This window comes from Podarcis liolepis (genome assembly GCF_965112155.1).
Source record: "Podarcis liolepis genome assembly, chromosome: 5".
Taxonomy (NCBI): Eukaryota; Metazoa; Chordata; class Lepidosauria; order Squamata; family Lacertidae; genus Podarcis; species Podarcis liolepis.
The window spans coordinates 70,612,679-70,636,469 of record NC_139556.1 but is presented as its reverse complement, the minus strand read 5'-3'; the positions used below and the strand labels follow the sequence as shown (position 1 = coordinate 70,636,469).

At 40.1% G+C, this 23,791-nt stretch overlaps 1 protein-coding gene across 2 annotated transcripts in view; it reads right to left on the bottom strand.

The window, feature by feature from the left end:
* Positions 1 to 23,791, bottom strand: part of CLSTN2 (calsyntenin 2) — a 322,960-nt gene that overhangs the window by 27,688 nt on the left and 271,481 nt on the right. For both annotated transcript variants that reach the window (XR_014526944.1, XM_083506385.1), the window contains exon 9: positions 6,680 to 6,842. Coding sequence is in view for 1 of the 2 variants with exons in the window: in XM_083506385.1 (XP_083362511.1) it covers positions 6,680 to 6,842 (163 nt within the window). In the remaining variant the exon portion in view is untranslated. The remainder of the gene's footprint in view (positions 1 to 6,679; positions 6,843 to 23,791) is intronic.

Genomic DNA, 23,791 nt, shown 5'->3' with positions numbered 1-23,791 from the left:
ATAGTGATCACAGATTAATGTCCTTTGAAATGTTGGCATTTAGTTTGGAGGTCAGGTTTGGAAATGCAATAATATGACATCCATATGCTGCTTTGATGCAGATTTACTACATAAGCATCGTGTGAATGTGACTGCTGACTTTATTAGACGTTCCTTACATTTTACCAATAATACTTTTTGTACAACCAAAATTTCCTGTCATGAAACTTTGCTCTTCTTTGTGGTTCAAAGAGATGCCATATGCGGTCTTAGTCATGTAGGATCTCAAGGCATCAGTGGTGAGGACTCATTCGAAGATCTATCCCAAAACTTGTTGACTTTCTGTTTACTAGGGAATAGAATTATGCCAACAGTGTTTTGTTTTGTCTTGTTTATGGTCAAATCAATGAAACAAGACTGTATATCTGTTAGCCATGAGCAATAGTTGCAAAAAAAGGAAAGTCAATTTTTTTTCTGCAGCAGAACACAGATAATACAGTCTTTCCCCTTGCATTTAGTGGATTTCATTTATATAACAAAGATATAGTGTGATACAGTGTCCCATAATGAAGAAAACTGATACAAGTAAAACAACACAATCCTACCCCATCTGTGTTGGGCCTGGGGTTGAGTTAGTTAGAATGGCATGCAGACTTCTTCCTACCAGCTTTTGCCGAGGACTGACAAAAACTTGTATGGGCATTTGTATTTGCACTTTTCTGATAAGTAAAAGAATTCATATTTGAAAATAAGTAAATAAATAAATGCCTTACAACAGAATTTACCAAACAAACTCAGTTAGGTCTTCTGTTTATGGAATGGGCCTTTTCAGGCCCAACTCCCCCCGTGCACCCCTCTATACACACCAAAATTGGTTCAGGGGGGTCAGGAGCACCCCCAGAACAGAGCAGAGAGGAAGGTGATGGGGATTGTTCCACTTGGGAAACTGAAATGCTTGTGTAAATGGAATGTTTGTAATAGTGTGACATTGAATTCCACTCTTTGGATTTATAAATGGATATTACTTTTTGCTGAGTAGATATCTTGTCTTCCCATTCTGTGTAAAAACAACCAAAATGTTGAGTTGGATTCTTATCTTTCCATTTAAGCACAATTTGAATTCTACTTGCTACCAAGAAGAGAAAGATATGAACATAGCTAATTGTGGAGATTCCCTCTCCATCCAGAATTCCCAGTAAAAGTGTCCTAGTCTCAAATGGTGAGAGAGATCCTGTAACATTTGGGATATGTCTTATAATTCCACTCCAGAATCTTATCACCAGTAGTGGAGAGAGAGAGAGAGAGAGAGAGAGAGAGAGAGAGAGAGATCCTGCCTTGTGGTACTTAAGCAATAATTAGAATGCTGATTGCTCATGAGAAACAGTAGGTGTGGGATTTGGTGCCAATGAGATATTACATTAAAGAACATTTCTCTAATGCCTTTTAAATTGGAAACTGCAGGTTCAGTACAGAGGAACAGAGAGCCAAATCTTAATCCCCATTTTGTGATCCAAGATTCTTCATAATCAAGGTTCTATGGGAGATGAACCATTAAGGTTTATTAATGTCACAGATCCATAGAACAACTATATACAGTATAAGCAATGCTGAGATGAACACAATTTCAGCCACAGTTAAAACGGAGATAGCCATATAATCATGAATTACTACTCCACCTGTAAAATCCTAACTTCTTATAAAGACATGAAGTGATATGCCTAGGATTAGAGTTAGGTGAATCTATCAAGTTTGGTTGCTCTCAATTTTTCCTTTTTTGAATCTTAAGTTCAATTCTCCATAATTCCACATCAGCTAGTGGGTTTTTAAAGTTTTTAATGAAAAATCACTAGCATTTTAGTACAAATTTCTCCTAAAATGCAATTTTTTGCAAAGGAATTTTGTCTAATATAATGCATTGCTTTCACCAAGCTATGCTTTTTTATCCATACTTTACCCCAATAAATGTATTTTTGTATACATTACTTGGCTGGAGAACTACATTTCAAAATTTGGAGTAGTGTGAATCTTCAATGATGGCTGTGTTTCGGCTTATGTATTATTTCAAGAAGCATAAATTATCTAGTTACAGGTAGGTAGCCGTGTTGGTCTGCCATAGTCAAAATAAAAAATTCCTTCCAGTAGCACCTTAAAGACCAACTAAGTTAGTTCTTGGTATGAGCTTTCGTGTGCATGCACACTTCTTCAGATACACAGTATCTACACTTCTTCAGTATCTGAAGAAGTGTGCATGCACACGAAAGCTCATACCAAGAACTAACTTAGTTGGTCTTTAAGGTGCTACTAGAAGGAATTTTTTATTTCATAAATTAGCTAGATAGACTTTCCTTTAAATGGAAAGTGAATGAAGTGTGCCCTCATCCCTGCCTAGGAGTTGCAGTTCTGAATGGGAATGCTCTATCTTTTATTCTAACCATTTATTTTGCTTGGCAGAGTTTACGTAATGCATAACAGGCCTTAAATGGGCTGTGTTATGATATGAGTGTAAATCCATTACCCTGGGTCTCACCTTGCTAGGTAAGCATTTTATAGCCACAGAAGGGACTCTATAAAACCCCTTCTGTACAAAATCATCTAGTGCTTTCTGCCAGTGCTGTAGTTTTTTGGTGGAATGCAGATGTGGATGGTCTGAAAATAATATAACAGCTGCAGAAATATCACCATCCTCACAAGTCCTCCAATGCCATCAATGATGCATTCTGTGTACCTTGCACCTGCAAGTTTTTTTCTTAAAATCCTGGCTGTCCTTTAAACTTATTACTCAGTTGGTTAGAGCGGGTGCTGATAACACCAAAATTGCAGATTTGAGCCCTGTATGGGACAGCTGCATGTTGTGAATCTAAGTTTGGCCTCATTGAGGGGCAGTATTTCAATACGAGTAGGAAAATGAGAGCATCCCTAAACATTTTTTTAAAGAAAAAAAGCACTGGGTATTTCCAAGCATCCTTGATCCATTTGTAACTAATCTTGTGCAATTCAGCTTTCCTTCCTAGCAACTTCTTGTTGTGGAGGGAATTCTGAGATTTGTGGTATAGTAGTACCTCTGGATGCGAACGGGATCCGTTCCGGTGCCCTGTTTGCATCCAGAAGCGAACGAAACACACGTCTATGTGGGTCGCGATTTGGCGCTTCTATGCATACGCGTGAAGTCATTTTGAGCGTCTGCGCATGCGCCAGCGGCGAAACCCGGAAGTAATGTGCTCCGTTACTTCTGGGTCGCCGCGGAGCGCAACCCGAAAATATTCATTCTGAAGCTACTTCAAACTGAGGTATGACTGTATTCTAATTCTAGCTTTGTTTGCATCCTCCTTCCTGCTAAGTGCTACAAGAACAACACTGAGATGGAGAAGGAGGAAGCTGCCACACAGAGTCATCTCCTGGACTGGAAGATAAGCAGGTGGGGCCGGCCTAAGGGAGCTAATGGATCGGCCTCCACTGAAGGCTGCAGATTCCTTTTCCTCCTCTATCTTCTGTTGATAGTTTTTTCTCCCTCTCTGCAGTCTGCTCAGACTCTCCTCCATCTTCAAAGAACTCACCTCAGAATTAATTTCCCAGCTTTTTAAACCAACCTCTTGATAAAGCAGTTTCTAAGTACCAAAAGGAGCCAGGCTCCAGTCCATCCCACGAGGCTGCAAAAGATTAAATTTCCTACCACTTTAGCGGGGGGGATATTATGATTGACAAAGAAAAGAGGATCGGCATCGCCAAAAGAGGAAACAAATTTGCATAAATATTGTACATGGCAATTTATATGAATAAATTTATATTAATATATATTTTATGCAAATTTAGAAACAATCATTGTCATACAAAAAACAAACAAACCACATCTGACCAGCAGCAGCTTGTGTGGTGGGCACAATGGGGCTTCATTGGTTTCCTGCTTTCCGTGCATTGTTGCCCGTTACTGTGAAGGGGGTGGGATTGGCACATTAGGATTCAGAAGCAAAGAACTGGCTTCATCACAGTGCCTGCACCATGCTCCCTGCTGCATTGGTCCTCTCCCCTAGCATGGTTTGGGAAGGTGGAAGGGCAAGGTAGCCCCACCCATGCTGCATCACCAGCCATTACTATCTCTGACCATAGTGGGAAAGACATCAGGGACTTGTGTGCTAGCTTTGTCAGCTGGCTAGCTGCTGCTAATTGTTGATATGCAACCTCAAGTCTCCCACTCTCCCTGCTTACTGTTCTTCATCTTTAAACTGGGTTTTCTTTAAATAAGACCTTTAAATGAGACCTTAAATGGGACACGGGTGGTGCTGTGGTCTAAACCAGTGTTTCCCAACCTTGGGCCTCCAGCTGTTTTTGGACTACAACTCCCATCATCCCTAGCTAGCAAGACCAGTGGTCAGGGATGATGGGAATTGCAGTTCAAAAACAGCTGGAGGCCCAAGGTTGGGAAACACTGGTTTAAACCACAGAGTCTAGGGCTTGCCGATCAGAAGGTCGGCGGTTCAAATCCCTGTGATGGGGTGAGCTCCTGTGGCTCAGGCCCTGCTCCTGCCAACCTAGCAGTTCGAAATCACGTCAAAGTGCAAGTAGATAAATAGGAACCGCTCCAGCGGGAAGGTAAACAGCATTTCCATGCACTGCTCTGGTTTGCCAGAATCTACTTAGTCATGCTGGCCACATGACCCGGAAGCTGTATGCCGGCTCCATCGGCCAATAAAGCGAGATGAGTGCCGCAACCCCAGAGTCGGACACTGAACAGGGATACTTACCAGAAACATTTAAGATTTTGTGAAGTTAGCAGAACATAAGGAGTTTCTACAACAGGCACATAACATGTTCCTATAGTGCTGCTGCTGGTGTTTCCAGTTTGGTCAAATATAGAACTATGCTATCAGCAAATAAGCTAATTTTATGACAGTTACCCTCAATTTGGATTCCCTTGGCCTTTGCGTTGCCTTGGACTGTCACACTCACAGCTAAAAGCTCAATTGACAGCACAAAGGGAAAGTGGGCATTCCTACCTGCTCCAACAATTGATCTGAAATTTTCCACACTGGAAGTTATTAACCTTCACTAAGAGCATCGAGCTCTGACTTCCCAAAGGCAGTCCATTCCCAAATTCTTCTTTTGCAGTAAGTTAAAAAGACAACCTCGAGGCAACCTGCTTCCAGGCAGTCAAAAGCTTTTCCCACATCAAAACAACAAACAGCACGTCTCTTTTCTTGCTCAAGTTATGTCCAATATTTTTGTCACACTGTTTGCAAAATGCCCCCTACTATAAATCTATTATGGGCCAGATTACTGCATGAACACAGCACATTGCTCAGTCTTTTTGCAAGGAGGGAAGTTAAAGTACTTGCATCTCGATTAAGCAGCAAATTATGGAAATAATGCCAGAGAAAAGAAAAAGAGAAGTCTGTTTTCTTGCCAGCTTCGATGGACAGCCAGTTCATACATTTGCATTGGCATCAGGTTAGTGGGAAGGAAAATGCAATGATTCCAGGTGGTGGTGCTCAAAGGGATAGTTGTAACCAAAACTGTGAAAGAAGACTACAGGTGAGAGCCTAGTAAGTCTTATAAGGAACCTAGGGAGTCAGGCAAGGTAGGGAGCAGATGGTCCTCATCAGAATGACCAGTTGTTCCGACCAAAGAGCAGGTGGGTGTTTTGAAGGTTTATAATCAATATGCCACTTTACTGGTTCCCCAGGTCGCCTGACATACCACTGAGTCAGCTGGGCTCTGGGTACCATAAACCTCTAGTTGCTCCTTCAGACCAGCTGCTTTAGTGGCACCCAAAAGGGCAGAAAACTAGAGGACACTATCAGAGAATAGGGTTCCTTTATAAAAAGTTAGCTTACTCAATACATTTATATGCTGCTTAATCGTTTGCATATCTAAGTGACATACATAAATGAAGCCATTCAGAATAAAACATTGAAATCAACCAAAAGAACAAACAAAACCCCAAAATTTTGGCCAGGAGCTTTATTGGTCAGGCAGTAAGGAGCTGGATTTGGAGCAACCCTATGACACTTTACTACAGTGGTACCTCTGGTTGCGAACGGGATCTGTTCCGGAGGCTCGTTTGCAACATGAAAAGCGCGCAACCCACAGCAGCGCGTCTGCACACTCGCAGGTTGTGATTCACCGCTTCTGCGCATGCGTGTAATGTCATTTTGCATTTCTGCTCATGTGTGAGCAGTGAAACCCGGAAGTAACCCTTTCCGGTACTTCCGGGTCGCGCGGGACATAACCTGAAAGAACGTAACATAAAGTGGACGTAACGTGAGGTATGACTGTATTCCTGCGCAGCCCTCTCTTTAGATCTCTAGGGTGGAATCTACATACATTTTTTTTTAAAAAAAACCCATGCTGTGAAGATGCTTTAAAGTTTTGAAAAATACATTGAATTTGGCATCACTCACCTTCACCATCTACTGCCATATTTGTATATTGCACTTTACAACACATTTAAAACATTTTATTTGCAGCTGTATAGGTGAGTCCTAACTCTATATCCTTATCTACAGAAACTGTTTCTTTAAAAAAAAAAAGGAATCTTTGGCATTTCTGAGACCACATAAAGACTATGCTCAGTGTTGTTGTTCTGAAGCATAGGCCACACACATACACACATGATAGGACCTTGCTTTTGGTTAATATTACTGAGGTTTTAATGTACAGTAGATGTCCTCAAATCTTAATTTACACATTTCAGTCTTCTACTTACCTTGCCAACAAGCGCCAACAGTAAGTTGCATTGCTATGTGTGATGGATGAATAGGCCAGTCATTTGTTACAAGGTAAGGTTCATACGTTGTACCATCCATATACAAAGTAACTACTGGGAATTCAACATTTACGACATAGTAGTGCCATTCTTTATCGCAAATCTAAACAAGAGAAGGAAAGGGGAGAAAATATACTTAGCACCTGTTTTTAATGCGCAGAGTCTTGTAACGTCATCAAAAGGGTGATAACATTTTTGAACTTTGAAGAAAAGTATCAGTGATCTTGCGGCAGTTCATAAACATGCATTTTAATACAGAACTGTGCTTTACTTCAAAATTATTTCCCACATCAAACTAGTCCAAGCAAATGAAAAAATATTCTGTCATTAAAAATAAAATAAAATGCAAAAGCATTTCAAAAATCAATACCACCCCCACACGCTTAAAACTTTACTCTTATAGTAATTATACCCTCTCAATAATCAAATACCAATTTCATTATCTTTTAGAAATAGAATGCAGCAATTGGGCCTAATAAACAGCTAGGAGAACAGCTGCAAAAACTTTTAGGCATTCATCCACTGTGTAGAACAGGCATGCGTAGGAAAGGATGCAGGCTCTGCCCATACCCACCTCTTCATTCAAACACTAGAACAGATAGCCCAGACATACTGCCTTTCTTATTATTGACTCCAGCTGCAGAAGCTGAGGCTGAAAAAGCCAGAGACTATCTTGGCTGTGAGTCCTGGAAGACCTGCTGCTCTGCCTTGAAGGCCTTTTCTACCTGACCAGGGAGGGTGGAGCCCTGACTGACTCCAGCTGCAAAAGCTGAGGCTGAGTTGGGGTGCTGCTGCTGTTGGTTTTTTTTGTATCTTTGTGCGAGGCTTTGGTGTAATTTATCTTGAAAATGTTCAGTTTGTATTTTTTTATGCTTAATTTATTGTTTATGACTACGTTTGTTATGTTGTAGTTATGTATTTTTACATGCTGTAAGCCATCTTGAGCAAGGTTTGAACTGTGGAAAGGTGGCATACAAATAAAATTATTTGCACACACACTTAGGCCTCACCTACACTATATGTTTAATACAGCATCATACCACTTTATAAACAGTCATGACTTCTCCCCAAGAAATATTGGAGCTGCAGTTTTATACAGATGGTGAGAGTTGTTCCAGGCCCATATTCCCCTCCCAGTTCCCAGAGTTGTTTAATAATCAACCTTCTAACAACTTATATCACCTTTAACAAACTACAGTTCCCATAATTTTTTGGGGGAAAGTCAAGATTGTTTATAGTGGTATCATACTGCCTTAAATGCATGGCGCAGACCTTATACATAATGCATAGAAAACTTAACACAACAGATCCACTGATGTCATTTTTGACCCTTGTAAATTTGTAGTTGGAATGCTTTGTTGTTTTTCCTATTCATGCATAGCTCTCCTTTATTTATCTACCCTACCCTGTTCCTAGATTTTTATTTAAAATGAAGGACAAGGAAGAACAAGTAGGAGGAGGAGCTTTAAAAGGGGGAGAATATTATAATGGAACTGCAAAAATCACAGCCTAATTATTTTGAATACATTTATAAAATCCTTAAAAGCCCAGAAGAAGACCAACAGTACAATTATTATTGTTCCCGGGGATTTTTTCCAGTCAGAATTTGCTGGAACTCAATTCCAGCACCTCTCAGGTGGGGCAGCATTGCCATTCTAAGAGAACAAGGGAGTGAGGACATGACAGGGAGTTCTAGCATGCCGCTGATTGTTCCTTATCTTCTTGTTCTGCGTTACTGTGTTTTGGGTTTGGAATTAAAGAGAAGCTGTGAAGAATAAGAGAGTTTACATAAGATATTCATTAATTTTAAATACCTGTTTCTTCTTACACAAATCCTTTGGGTATCTTGTTCTACCTTCTAAAATTTACCACTATAAGTTGCAGTGCTGGTTGGGGGCTGCACTACAGGCATTTGCTAAAATTAGCCCATAATAATCTATGGAACTAATGTGAAGAAGCTACTAGACTGTAGAGCATACCATCTGAAAATATATCCTTTGAGACTATAGTTTTGCTAAAAGAATTCTGGCAATCTAATGAGTTAATGCTGTTCTGCCCCTGCTTTTTCCGTTATTTATCAGATTCTCTCTTTGATTATCTAGCTCCAGTCTCTTTCTACTATCTTCTTTAACTGTTGAAATGAAAAACACCTCCTATTCAGCTCCTGCTGAGCATAACAGCATCCCTTCTCTCTCTGCTTTGTTGACTTCCCATCTGTTTTTCAGATCTTATCTGGCAACATATCTTTTCACAATTGCCTTTACCTTTACTTCTCTCTTCCACTGTTAATGTTTTTTCTCCCCACTATGCACCTGCAGTATTTAATTCTTTGAAGTACTGCAGTGTATAATTAAGGTTAAAAATACAGAGAAAATAAATTGCAGTATTTTTACTTTTTTTGATAAAACAGTTTCTATACAATGCCGGTTGCTGGCTACTGTATAAAATAACTGGCACAGTGGGGCTGATTTGTCTCCCTTGAACTCCTGCATTTAAATCATGGCAAAACGCATTGAAAATTATAGAACAATATCAGTGCAAAATTGCTCTTCAAATGAAAAGGAAGCTGCAAAATCAGCAAGTCTAGAATTCTGTGCTAAAGATCCACTAGATAAGAAAACCCCCACCCTATACCAAATTTCCATACCACATGAACTGAAGTGCAAAGACTATTATCAATGGCACGCAGAGCCATGGAAAATGAGAGGGAATCTACGCTGGATAAGTAATTATTTTAGGTGTTCTGTGGCAAAGAAGCATCACATATTCTTTTACTTGCCAGCTGTGAGATCAAAAAGTGTTTGAAGACATCCTTGGTCTTCTCTTTCTTGCGTATGAAAGCAAATACATGACAATTTAAATCACTGCAAGACAATCGAGGACATCCTTACTGCAAAACCTATACCCTCAAAACTCTGGAGATCCTTAAACCAGGCATACATCAGGTGTGGGGATACTCTGGCCCTCCACACATTGCCCTCCATCCCTGACCATTGGCCATGTTTACTAGGGCTGATAGGAATTTTAGTTCTGCAACATGTGGAACTGTCATATATCAAGCTCCACTTATTACAGTCATCACAAAGCCAAACATGTCTTGCTCTTCTAGTAGTATATGTCCAAAGCTTTACTGCAAGGACAGTACTGAGTAATGGTGTCAATGCAGGATCTGCCGCCCCCCCCCCAAGATGTTTCTATCCAAAGAATTTGTGGGCAGGGCTGCGTAGGTCCTGCCCATCAGCAAAGGCCCGGCTTCTAATATTCTCCTTGCTGTCCTTTCCAGCTATTTGTTCCCAACAGCTCAGTGACATTGCAACCAGTAATACTTTTTGTACTTTGAGCCACTATTTACGATCCAGATGGTAATGGAAGAGAGTATAACACTCCATTTACAACAGAGTAATATCAATAGCAAGCACAGACCTCTGACTTGCCTGAATACTAATAGCTGCTTTATAGGCACCACCATGTGACTTTACCCCTTGGGGCCATGATCATGAATGAGTCCATTTCAGAAAATAGCAGTGTCTTGTGACACTGGGGGGAGAGCTGTTATATCCTATTTCGTCTCCTTTAATGCATTTGGCACATTTCTGCATGCTCATGCAAACAGCGTGGAAGGTGAGGAAAATCTAAAGTGGCTTTGTTCTTAATGAGAAGCCATGATAACGGGCTCGCCTGCTTACTAAAATAAGCATCACACCTAATGACATAAACTCATTGTCTTAACTCAGTGCATTTACAGTATTTATTATGCAGCAGGGTGTACCCCAAGCAACCCATTTGCTTTGAATCCCCTCTAGACTTTGCAGTACAACACATCCACACTGCTCAAACATAAATCTTCAGCATTGGCGTAGAATTCCAATTGCTAAGCCTGTCTCTGCAGAATTTTGAGATGTCACCGTTGTGAAAAGTTGGTAAACATGCAGTTTAGCTTAGGCTCTGCATTTTTATTTAACTGCAAGAGAGCGAATAACACAAGCAGCTAGGAAAATTTCCCTTTGATCCTTAGCTGGAGGGCTTTAGCATTATCCTCTCAGCCACAGCACCCAGATCAAACATTCTGCTCTACTACACAAGAGGTCACATGCTCTGTAAATCTGCTTCAGAGCCTGCCACCAGAGAACGTCTTATATTGTAATGTACTTGAAGCAGCAGCAACAGTTGCATGTGTCAGGGACCGGAATAAGACTGAGAACTGTCAAGAAGAAAGTGGGTGGGTGAAAGACGGAGTCAGCAGCAAATTTGTGGATGCAAAGCATAGGTTCAGTGCTGGCACTGAGAAGAGCTCTCGCACCAGAGATTGCTGGGATAACAGGGAACTTGCCTTTTGGGTGGCGGCAATGGAGGAAGATTGGGTTGGACAGAAAGCATTTCTGTGAGGAGGTATTAGCAAGGGATTAAGTGGAGTGGAACCATGGATGAGCTTTTGTTAGTGCTTACCTGAACATGCAACCCTGCTGAATTTCCCCAGATGAGAGACAAAAGAGTTTGGGATGGGAGGATGTTTACTATTTGATGGAGTGGCCAGAAACTCTATCTTTTGTCTCTTTTCTTTCTTTTTGAAAGTTAACTAAAGGCAATCCAGTGCACTCAGCAGCCAAATGCAGGTTGCTTTAAAAACCTCTTAAGAATGGTTCTGGGAAAGTAACTCCAATAGGCCTGTGGGGTCAGATATCATTTCTCCCAGTGCATTGTGTTTTGGAAGAAGAAGAAGAGTTTAGATTTGATATCCCGCTTTATCACTACATGAAGGAGTCTCAAAGCGGCTAACATTCTCCTTTCCCTTCCTCTCCCACAACAGACACTCTGTGAGGTGAGTGGGGCTGAGAGACTTCAAAGAAGTGTGACTAGCCCAAGGTCACCCAGCAGCTGCATGTGGAGGAGCGGAGACGCGAACCTGGTTCACCAGATTAAAAGACTACCACTCTTAACCACTATACCACAATACATGCAATGGATTGCTTTTGTTTAATGTTGTAAAAATAGAGGGAGGGGCATGGAAAAGCCACGCAGCCATCTCAATAAGATCCCATGCACATATCTACTTCATGCTGAGAAAGACTGGGTTCTCTAGTTTCACCTTATGATGGGAAAGTGGTGGAAGAGCCAGTGTGGCATAATCTTCAGAGTGTTGGACTGGGTCTTGGGAAAGCAGGGTTCAAAATTCCACTTCAACCAAGCTCAATGGGTGACCTTGGGCCAGTCACCATCTCTTAGCCTAACCTGCCTCACAGGGATGTTGTGAGGATGAAATGAAATGGGGAGGAGGAGCACCTTGAGATCCTCGGGAGATAAAGGTGGTATATAAATGTAACATGAATACATAAATTTCTAACAAGAAATGTATTGGGTCTCAGGCCTGTGTGAGATTATTGCCATATGACCTGCAAGCCTGCTTCCTTAATTGGAAGTGTGGGGTGGGAATTTGCCTCACATAACCAAAGATTCAACAGATTATTAAAGTTAGGTAACATCTGTACCATACATTTGAAGCACATGACCCGCCAAGAATCCTGGGAACCAAATTTTATCCTTCACATAGTTACAATTCCCAGCACACTTAACTGGGAACTACACTTCCCAGGATTCTTAAACTTAACTTAAACTACAGTTCCCAGGATTGTTTGGGAGATGTTCTGTGCTTTTAAATTTGTGGTGTGGAGACGTCCAAGCAAATATGGCACCATTTTATCTTTAGCCTAAGTTTTTGCTTGTTTCTTGGACATAAGACAGTTGTGTGTGTATTGGTGAACCCCTAGTTTCAGGAGAAGCAGGAACCTAATAAGTTGAAGGAAAGAAGGGCATAGGCAGTAAGCTGATAGCCACTAAGAAAGTGAGGCTGAAGGAAAATACCCCACACATTCTTAGAAGAGGAGGTATTCTGTGGCATTGGCTTCAAAGGAAAACACTACTGGGTTGTTGTTTTTCGTGGGTGGGGTCCAAAAAGTGGCCAGGAGCATAAGGATGGGGGGAGTCTGAAACTAATTGGAATTTTTCAGCCAAAGACACGGTTGCAAGACCATTATTAGATGTAAATAATCATGATTGGGCAGGAGCGAAACATTTTGAATCAGGCTTTATAAACTACAAATAATCCTTTTCAAAAGAGCTTTGTGAACAAGATTTGGCACTATTCCTTTTATGCAGATGACATTCAGTTGAATGGATCAAACAGACAAAGATATATATATATTCCATTAGACTATCCTACACACAGAATATCCTACACATATCCATGCCCCAGACAAACTACCACTTCTGAGGTAAATGATGCTCAAGATTTGAAAAGACAGCTTCATCAGTATCTTCTCCAGACAGTTTTACATTCAAAGAATAGAAATGGCCTTTGAAAAGAAACTCAGCACAGGTGATACAGACTTATCATTTCAGAAATTCCTTAGACTCCAGAATTTAAATTGAAATTTTAAGCTTAAAAATATGTATGTTGTTCACCTGCCCCAGAAGTCATATGAAAACTGTAACTATTCTGTTTGTGAAATGAGTCATTGTGTGTGAGATTGATGAGTTTTGCATGGAGGTGAGCTGAAGGTGAGAACACAAAGGCATTCTGTCACTCCTAGAGTGGATTAAATGCCTCATTCCTCATGAATATAGGAATATTTTAGGGGGGGGAATACATGAGCTTTTAGACTTTATTTCAGAAAAAATGCAAAAATACAATTTCTTCCTTCTTTTATTTTCTTCCTGGCCAACCTTTTCTATTAGAAAGCTCTTTCCAAAAACAGCATGTAAGTGTAAATGCTGCTGGTGAATATTAAACGTCTCCAGAGGATGAGTACAGGGGCCCTAAACACTCAAGTGCCTACAGTTCATATGCTGATTTTTACATTAGGTTTCCACGTCTCCATTTCATCTTGAAAAAGTGTCCATTTAAATATCACCCACTAGGCTTCACAGCAAACAACCCAAAGCACCATTTATTCAATGAATTAATAGTTTCATAATGGCTGCACAATATGAAATCCAGTGCAACAGTTGTGCTAGCAGAAGCCTATTGGCTGTGCAGCAGCCTGTGCAACAGGAATTATTGAGGCTAAACAATCTGTTGCTTAAACAACCACAATATCTTACACAAGCCATTCTGCTAGCACAGCTAAGGAACTTTAACTTATTGCCATATTGAATTCTCCCACTGACTGGGGCAGAAAGAAACTGGGATGAATTGACAAGGGCAAACTATTTATTGGGAAATGTAGCTTTTGAAAGGTGGCATCACGTGGGTCATAGCAAGATTTTTGTTATCTTTGTGAAAGCTGAGCTAATGTTTAGAGGAGGATTCCAAAGGAAGTAATTAACCCGTGTAGGAAAATCTGTGTGGTGTTGTTTTAAAACCAGTATTTGCCTGTTCTTGTAGCGAAACATTGCCAGAGCTGTCTGGCTTTATCAAACTAGACAGTTGCTTTCTGGGATACAGTCATGGTGACATGTAAATTCTCTTTGATCTCGTCATACACATGCTAGAGAAACCCATTCATCTTAGAGAATGTGTTAAGTGCAAGGACTTGGAGAAAAGTGAAACCGTTATGACAAGGAAATTCAGTTTGATAGCAGTGGCAAACCACTCTGAAATAGTAAATAGAAGTCTATATTTATGTAAAAAAACAACCATGCGTTTGAGACTGGGACAATGGCTTTGGGTAGTACTGTAAATATCCTCCTGCCTCCCTTAATGGAAATGGCCTAGAAGGCATTTCAGCAATAGTTTTGTCTAGGGGGAAATAAAATTTATTGGATATTGGTACATGGATTGTTTATTCTAAGTAAATTGTAAATATATAATCAGATAACTATGTATACCCATGTATCGCCTAATATGTATATTTTTGTTTGTTCGTTAACTTGTCGGTATATCTTCTTTTTCAATAAGATCTGTAGGGTACCTATATCTTTTTTTGAGGACCAGAAGAGTTTTGCCTTACAAACTTGTTGAACAATCAAGGGAGCTACACAAGCAGCTTGATGTCCTATAACATCTGACATCTCTCTCCAGCCTTGAAAATGGGACACCCATGAGAGAGTTTGAGGGAAGGACAGAAAGACAGCTAGAATCAGTACTGTAGTTTGATTTCAAAAATAGGCAGAAGTTGCAAGATTAGCTGCAGGGGTCCACACAGTTTCTGTGGGACATCTCAAGGCATGTTCTGAAGGCAGATGACACAGCCACATTGCTGTAGCTAAGCAAGTCTACATCTAGTTAGTATCTGGATAGGAGACTGTCTGAAAACCCCATGCACACTGCTTTGAGCCCCATTATGGAAGGGGGGGGAAGTAGGATACAAATGTACTCATTAAAAGATGCATAATGAGAAATTTTGTAGCCTGGCATACAAAATTGTATTTTGTGTTTATATTTGTAATTAAAACAGATACTACAAACACTGTAAAATGCTAATGCTCTCTAATCCAAATACAAATGAATTATATGGCATTGCTCCTGGACTTTACACCATTTGTGGAAGTGCAGAATATGCAACAATACCTGAAACACAATAGCTAGACTTATCTGTAATATCTTAGAAGTCATTTTATCTTAGTTCCTTCACAACATTTTGTTGCAGATTTTTGCTATAATTTTGCAAGTTAGATATCTGAACTGCTATCTGAAAGTAAAAGCTTCTATCTATCAGAATCCAATAAATTAAGAAACAAAACAAGCATTCATGTTTAAGGGAAAGTGAGTCCCAATGACTTATACTGCAATGGTCACTGCTAAAATTAGTGTTCTGGAGTAGTTATTCCCCCACTTAGCTCCTATAAACATTTGAGCATGCTTTTGGTTTCTGTGACAGCCATCTAACTTCAATGATAAAGACTGTAGGCTTTTTTTGTCCGGGAGAAGAAATAAAAAAAGATCCAGTAAACTCAAGCCACTTCAATTAAAGGAATATGAATTGAAAGATGGCACATTCTTTTTTTATTTTCATGGTTTTCCTTGCAATAAAGAACACAGTCGCACTGTTCTTCCCACACATCAAACCAACCACTTGAATTTAGCTTGTGTAACAAGGGTTTGTGTTTGATCACACAGTCTCTTTGAGCAAGATTGTATATAGTGACAGCTGGTGGTGACTAGTAAAAGGAATAGGCAGATTGCTTTGCTTTGGTCCAGTACTCCTATACTTAGGAGATGGCAATAGCAATACTGTCCCAAACACTAACTGCTGAGAGGTTCAATTCTCCTGTGATGCAGCCTGTTCTCTTCCTAGACTAACTACTGGAAATGTGCCACTCTTGCTGTTTCTACTTTTGGTTTGGGTAGATATCCCAATTTTCAGTTTCTCATTTTTCCAATCTCAAGGGCATTTCTCCACATTTCCTTTAGGTAGAATCTAGTCTAGTAAATATATGGAAAGTATGAGTCACAGTTGTATTAAGTCAAAGAACTCCCAAAGATAAAAAAGAAGCTATATTGAGTAGGCACCATGCTCTGAGTGAGAAATTAATGGAAAATATAAAAGCATTAGGACAAAGGCCACGTTTATTTGTTCACTTTTTGCAGTCCATTTAGAACCAACCAGTAACAGTTTGGCAAATTATTCTGTGACTATGTCATAGACACCAGTTCTCATTCAGTTCATGATTTTTTAAAAAAAAGACCAATGAAGATTTACCAGCATTTTACTGCAAATTTGTCCAATACAAAAAAAATATTGAAAAGGGATTTCGCCTAATACAATGCAATTTTGAATATGCTTTTCACTAAAATAAAGCCTATTATATGCATTTTTGTATACATTACTTAGAACTGTGTCACAAAATGAAGATATTTGCAAATTTTGAAGGTAGGCTATGTTTCAGTTCATATATTGCTTTGGAAAGTGCAAAATGGGTAGGTTCACCTTTTAATATGAACTGAATTGAATTTCTTTCATATTCCTTGTGGTTGGATAATCACTTCAGTTTTCATACAAAGGTCCAATTGCAGTTATTAAAACTCTGGAACCTCTGGCTCTAGAAGTGATGGTTAGGAAAAGTTGGTACTGCATCTGTATTTATAAATATTTATATTCCTCCTCAGTCTGCAATATTCTTTCATGCCTTTTGCTGGGCTGATTTAGAAGAGTTTCTAATTGAAACAGAGGGCATGTTTTCCCAGGCCCCGTTAGTGGTAGCAGGAATTTATTATGCCCAGACAGGGCTGGTATCAAGTATCTTAATAGTGATGAGAAGGGTTTATGCAACAGAAATTGTGTGAGTAGACAGACAGATGATAGATAGATAGATAGATAGATAGATAGATAGATAGATAGATAGATGATAGATAGATGTGAAGCCTAGAATGTGTGCCTGTCACTTTCACACTTTGAGTCAGGTAGAAAGTGAAGTAGAGGTCCAGAGGTCTTTGCTGATTCTTAAAGCAGGAAAAGAAGGGGATGGTATGATATAACACTTCTGATTTCATTCAGATACTGGCAAAGCAGGTATGTAGGTTGGCAGCTGGATCATGTGGCCAAGTTGTGCATTTCTGGAAAGCCAATTTACAATGTCAATCACACAGGTTAGGTGGGAGAAGGCACGGGGAACCCTGAATGTGGTGCCACCTGTTCTATAATTTTCACTCCTGTCTTACATCGTGACCTTCAATTTCTTATCTGGCTAGCAGAAAGACAATTCTTCTGCCTGTGCCATCTCCAAGAGCTTAACCCAGCATTAATGCCAGTCATGTTTGACTGGAAAAAGAAGATTCCTTTGAATTTTGAAATTGTATTTTAAACTGGGTCTAACAAGAATCAAGATTTGAGCTGTCTTGCAATCTCACTAGAACAAAAGTGACTCTTAGATAGATAGATATGGCATCACAAATTGCATTACTCAAGTAGTGGACGAATCTTCTTTGTGTCACCTTTCCTGTTTACATAGCACAGCAAATCCAAGTGTGAGTATTCTTTTATATTCTTTTAATGCATGTTCCCAATACAGTGGTGCCTCAGGTTAAGAACTTAATTCGTTCTGGAGGTCTGTTCTTAACCTGAAACTGTTCTTAACCTGAAGGACCATTTTAGCTAATGGGGCCTCCTGCTGCCGCTGCACTGCTGCTGCACGATTTCTGTTCTCATCCTGAAGCAAAGTTCTTAACTCGAGGTAATATTTCTGGGTTAGCAGAGTCTGTAACCTGAAGCGTATGTAACCCGAGGTACCACTGTAGTTCATTGATTTATTCCTTCTCACACAATTCCATGCAAGTTTTCTTGGAAGTCAGTCCCACTGTATTCAACAGAGTTAACTTCCAGTAAAGTATGCACAGTCTGGGTTTACTTTGCAAATGCTCATAATAATCATAAATAAATATTCAGCTTATGAAACAAAAAAGGGTACAAGTGCTGTTTCCCTTCTGCGCATGTGAACTTAAATAGGGCAATTTGCTATTCTCTCTAAGCTCCTGGGTGATCAGAGTACCTGCCAGCAGCAGCAGCAATATGGGCAGAAGCAATATCCAGGGGCAGCCCAAGATTAGGGTCCAAGTAATCAGAGTACAAAACAAAGTGTCAGTTGAGAGGCAAGGTCCAGAGCCATAAGGTGCTTCCAGACTGTCATTATTTTCAGGTGGGATTCAATCACATAGTGGCAAATTCAGGTTGTACCATTAAGGCTGGAATCTGGAACTCTTGCAAACCAATTTCACTTCCCCCTAAGCCTGCATTTTTTTTTGTGGTAAGGAAAATGATAGGAAAATGCAGTGAAAAGTCTGGGATAACACCTGCTTGATGCAGCACCATCTAATCACCCCACAAACAAATTAGGATGAATGCTCATTAAAGAGCCCGTGTGCTCTAATCTCTCTAGAAAAGAATCAGGCTGGATTTTCATTACACAGGTTGTCTGGAAGCGCTTATAGTATTGCCTAAAATAGCTGCTTCATATGCTAAAGGATTTGGTGGCAAATCAGTGCTCTCTTCTGCATAGCATGGCTTCTTGCTGTACGGCACTCAATCACAGCATTAGTGTCTAAATGGTCTGATGATTATTGGTTGGCAAAATGAGAACACACAAAAAGAGAAAACAAGACCCAAATGTAAATATTTAAATACTGAAAAAATAAAACAAATGAAAAGACTTCCCAATGGGTGAATATTCCTGATTCTGCTTTAGCACTTGAAATCTAAAGCAGTAAAAGACTAACAAAGTTCACCAAAGAGTTCTGACTGATCTCCAGAGGCACTGGCTTTATCTTTAAAAACTTGTATGAAGAGAAATAAATACAACAAGAGAGATATCTTAAATAAAATAGCTCAATAGGCAGGACTACCTGCTGAGGGCAACTTCAATGGAAACTAGTGCTGTTCTGAAGCATTTTCAGTCGACAGCTTCAGCAGCAGCAGGAATATGGACAAAGCTTATGAAACCAAAATTTCAATGGGAACTGCATTTGCAATACAATTCTTTTTAAAGGACTTGGCAGAATGGGATGTCAGGGGAAAAACCCCACCAATAGCAGAAATGATTATTTCCCCTTGCTTCATATAATTCATGGTATCCAGAACAATGTGTTCATTTAATGTCTATTTGTTGAACAGGCAATATCTGAAAAAGGGGGAAAGTACTCTGAATGTGGGCATTAAAGTTTCAGCACAAAGAGGACCTGTACTGTTAAGTTGTGGGTAGACATAGCAGACGACACAGCGATTCTTCCAAAGCAGCTCTTTTATTTGTAAGCTGGAACAGAACTGGCTGAGGAGCTCAGTCAGCCTGCTTATATAGAGCTCCAGAACAATGTAACTGTTGCCATTTTCTAAAACTATCCAATCACGGAACGTCACTTTCGATCCTTCATTTGCATACAAACTATCCAATCACTGAACGTCACTTTTGATCCTTCATTTGCATAACTATCTACAGTAACCCCCTGCTGGCCCAGGGTGAGAACTTCAGTACATAACATGTACACTACAAGGATTTATTACTTTTTTATTTTCCAAACTACCCCCCCCATCATGTGAATTTATAAGCATTATGTTTGCAACTCCGGAGAGCACAACAAAAGAACTAGCAAACTACTACTCAATATGGCGGGAAAGGGGTGACAGGGCAGTTCTTGGAAAGATCTGAGTTCCTGAGCTTCTTCTGAAAACTGATCTGAGTTAGCACAGCTTTATTTATTTTAATTCAATACATGTAATTTAGGACTATTATCAAAGTTGCATGCGCTGCCTTACCTGACCCTTCCCCGAAAGATACGTGTGTGCTATCATTGCTCTCTCAATCTGTTTCCTTCTTATCCTTTCATGGGAGAAGGGGTGGTTTGTAAAGAAACATGCTTTACTTTTGTTTCTTTGCTTCCCACACTCCAATACATATTTGAATTATGTCCTGTTAAGAATCCACAGACAGTGACTAGGAGCTAGGGCAATTCTGACTGACATCAATGAGAATTTCCACCTTAATAGTCCCAGCCATGTAGAAAGATTGATTATCATTCCAATCAAGGCTAGGAAGGGAACAGGCAAGCTTCTGCTAACCACACACCACATTTACAATAGGACTTATACCACCCTTGCCTATAATTCATTTAACAGAGAGAGAGAGGGGGGGGTACACACCAGAGCCGGCCCAGCCATTAGACAGGGTGAAACCACTGCAGAAACCCCCGGGCAGCACCCTCATAGCTGCCCCTGCCACCACTGCCATCAGTGCTGATTTGGGACAAGATTGAGTCCATTTTGGGTAACTTCTCGCCCAAAATCGAGTAAGTTCTTGGGGAGCAGGCAATTCAGACAGCAGCAGGTATGGTGGTGGTGGGAGCAGAAGCAACAGTAGGAACAGGAGGGCAGCACTTCCTTTTTTGCCTCAAGTGGTAAAAAGGGATGTGCCGCCCCATGTACACACCACACAATAAATGTAACATAGAGTTTTTCCCTAACCTTACTTGGGTTGGAGAGCTTCTGTGACCCTGGACAGGCAAGTTCAGGACTGCATCTCAGGTGCCTGAGCCTACAGAGCAAGGAAGCTGTGGAATTCCTGAACTTGCTTCTTCAGCTTCACAAAAGCTAGGAAGCTTTCAAAATACTCTATTCTGGTACTGAGGACTTGGCGGGGTGGGCAGATGAAATTTTGATAGGGCATTAGTAAGCTAACAGAAAGCAGAAGCACGTTTTGTAAACAATGAAAACAAAACTAAGTTCAGATCAACTGTAGCTTATACTATGTTAAGTCTTCAAGATATGTAAACATTCACACTGGAACTTTTAATTTAAGCCTAAAATAGGAACCGGACTAGGTATTTCTTTCTATATTCAGATTCAGGTGAGCAAATTCATAATTGCACTGTATTCCATACAGAGAGATAATCTTTAAAACAAGTTGTCATTTAATTTACTCTTCTTAAGCTGTCTGAGCTCAGCAAATACCCCTTGGGATTTTTTTTCCTGCTCACATCATCACTATAAGGTTTATAATAATAATAATAAAGATTCATTATTTAAGTAATATTGATTGCCCAAAGATTTTCTTTTTGATGATATACTAAGTTAATACATATTTAAGTAGGTCATTGAGCCATGCATTATTCAGCCAAGAATTTGCAAAAGGCACTGAAATGGCCTTTGCACCTGCAATGTAATACTTATGTAAAATGCATAGCCTACTAAAAAGTAATAGCCATATGCAAAACAGGCTTATTGTCAGCACCAATTTAATGTTTTTATTTTGATATGCATTTTTTTTATAGCTGACCCACAGCAATTAAAAATTCTGCAGATACCACCATTCTGGTTTCTTTTCTTTTGGGTGTTTTTTTAAGCTTGTCCAAACTGAGTGGCAACGGTCAATTCCTAAGCAAAAGAAAGACAGAAATGTAATTGACATACAGAGGATGCCCCTTTATAACACATAGAATAGGGCTCGGGAATTTTTAGCAGCCTGAGGCTGCATTCCCATGCAATGAGTGACCTCTTATGGGTGAGAGCCTGATAAGTCTCATAAGCAGGAGTGGTTAGTAGGGTGGCACAGTGCCAAGAAGCCCACCTCCCAATGTTGACATTGCCTACTGGCACTAGTAAGCTTGGAGCACCATAGGCAAGATGGCGGGAGTCAGCCTGCCCTACTCATCCTGGTATGTCACAGTGATGCTGCTACCAAGAGGCCAGATCCTCACCACTTCTCCAGGAGCTGCAGGAGCTCATAAGGAGCCAAGAAAGGAGGACACAGCAAGGCAGGCACCTGATGGCCCTTATCAGAATGGCAGGTTGTTCAGATTCAAGTACCAGTGTAAAAAGCTTATTCAACAAAATGTATAGACCATTTGATTATTATTTTTTAAGTCACTAAGGTTTAATATAAAATATATTTTCAAGGTTTACCGCACAGACAGGGAACTTTTTTCAAACTGAGGCAGAGAGCCTACCAGGGGCTGCATTCTACTGGTGGGTGGGGACAGGGATAAACAGGGATGCATCAATGGATGTAACTCTCAGCAGGCGGTAGTCCAGCCACACAAAAGCCAGAGGTTTCTTTACCCATTGACACACATCTCTCTCCAGCCAAGCAGTCAAAAGGCATTATTTTAGTTTAGCCAGGCAAAAGCACCTGCAGGGGTATGGAACAAAGAGAGGAGTATAGTCTGGGGAGTGAGATGGGGTCTGGAGAAAGTACCAAGGTTTGTGAGTATTGGGTGCAACTTTTTAAAATATATATATTTAAAAATTGAGGTGTGTCAGCAATGGTGGGTCCTGCAAAATGCTTAGGACTAGGGCGACCATATGCCCGGATTTTCCTGGACATTACTGGTATTTCAAAGGCGGAATTGACGTCTGGGGGGATTTACGAAAGGGGGCACTTTGTCCTGGATCTTAGGCAAGTCAATCAAAGCTCAACAATTTATGGGGGTTTCCTAAAAACAACTCAACAACTTTCCGGATATACTGGTTTTTACTTTTTGAAATATGGTAACCCTATTTAGGCCTCACCATTTGATACCAGGCCTGAATTTATTGCAGTGTGAGCTCTATTACACAAGAGATTTACATCACACAGGCTTGCTTTTTAAAAAATAATATCAATTCAATTTCTAGCCCTTCAAGCATGCCATTATGGATTCCTTCTCCATTTAGGAAAGTGTGAAGTGTATATTAGGTAGGTCCACCTTTAGATGCAAATTAAATCAAATCTCTCCCTTCCTGCATCCTTACCCAGGATATACATATTACACACTGCCCTGTTGTTCCAACCTTTCTATTAAATCATTTGTAGGTACAGTAAACCTCCTCAAAGAAAATAGGCTTTTTAAAAATGCCAGATGTGGAGAGAAAGAATGCCTATCATATTCCTTCCGTGTAACACAAGATCTCAAGGCTTGCCTGCCAATTAGGCAGTAGTCCATTAAAAAAGAAATAGCCCTTCCCACTTCTGAAAGGCACCAGCATCTCTGAACAAACTTGTCTCAACTGGGAATGTGCAATCGGGTTGTTTGTTGTAGCTCTGGCTCCTCCCGTGCAAAGTGGTTTCCGTGAGAATTGGCTTCTCTCTCTTTCTCTCTCTTATCCTTCTACCCAAGCAGGATTAACCACCTAATCCTATGCATTACTCAGAAGAAAACCTGATGAATTCAATCAAATGCATTCCCCAGTGTTTAGGATTGCAGCCTAAGCACTAGATTCTTACCATGTTCACTAAAAAAAAACCAGTGTAATTTCTTTCAGTGGGGATTATTTCCATGTGTGCTTAGCACCATATCTTCAGCTATTGAAAGGGAAATGAATAAACAGAACCAATGATGGGAGTTTGACACACTAAAATTCATTTTTACCACAGAAAATGACTTTCTGTAAGACTCATGTATGCAGAAATCTTATTGTGAATAGCAAATAACAATAATAATTTAAAAAATGCTCTCATAAAGATACTGCTGCAAAGGAACAGAAATACTCTTCTAAGAACTGCACCTATTTCTTTTCTTCTTCTTTTGCTTTTCGCTAACAGCACACTCATGGTTTAATGACTGGAGGCTAACAGCCAAGAAAGAAGGGTAAGATTAAATTTTATTATCCTCATACACAGCATGGTCTCTCTCAAAGCTATTCTCTATATTGT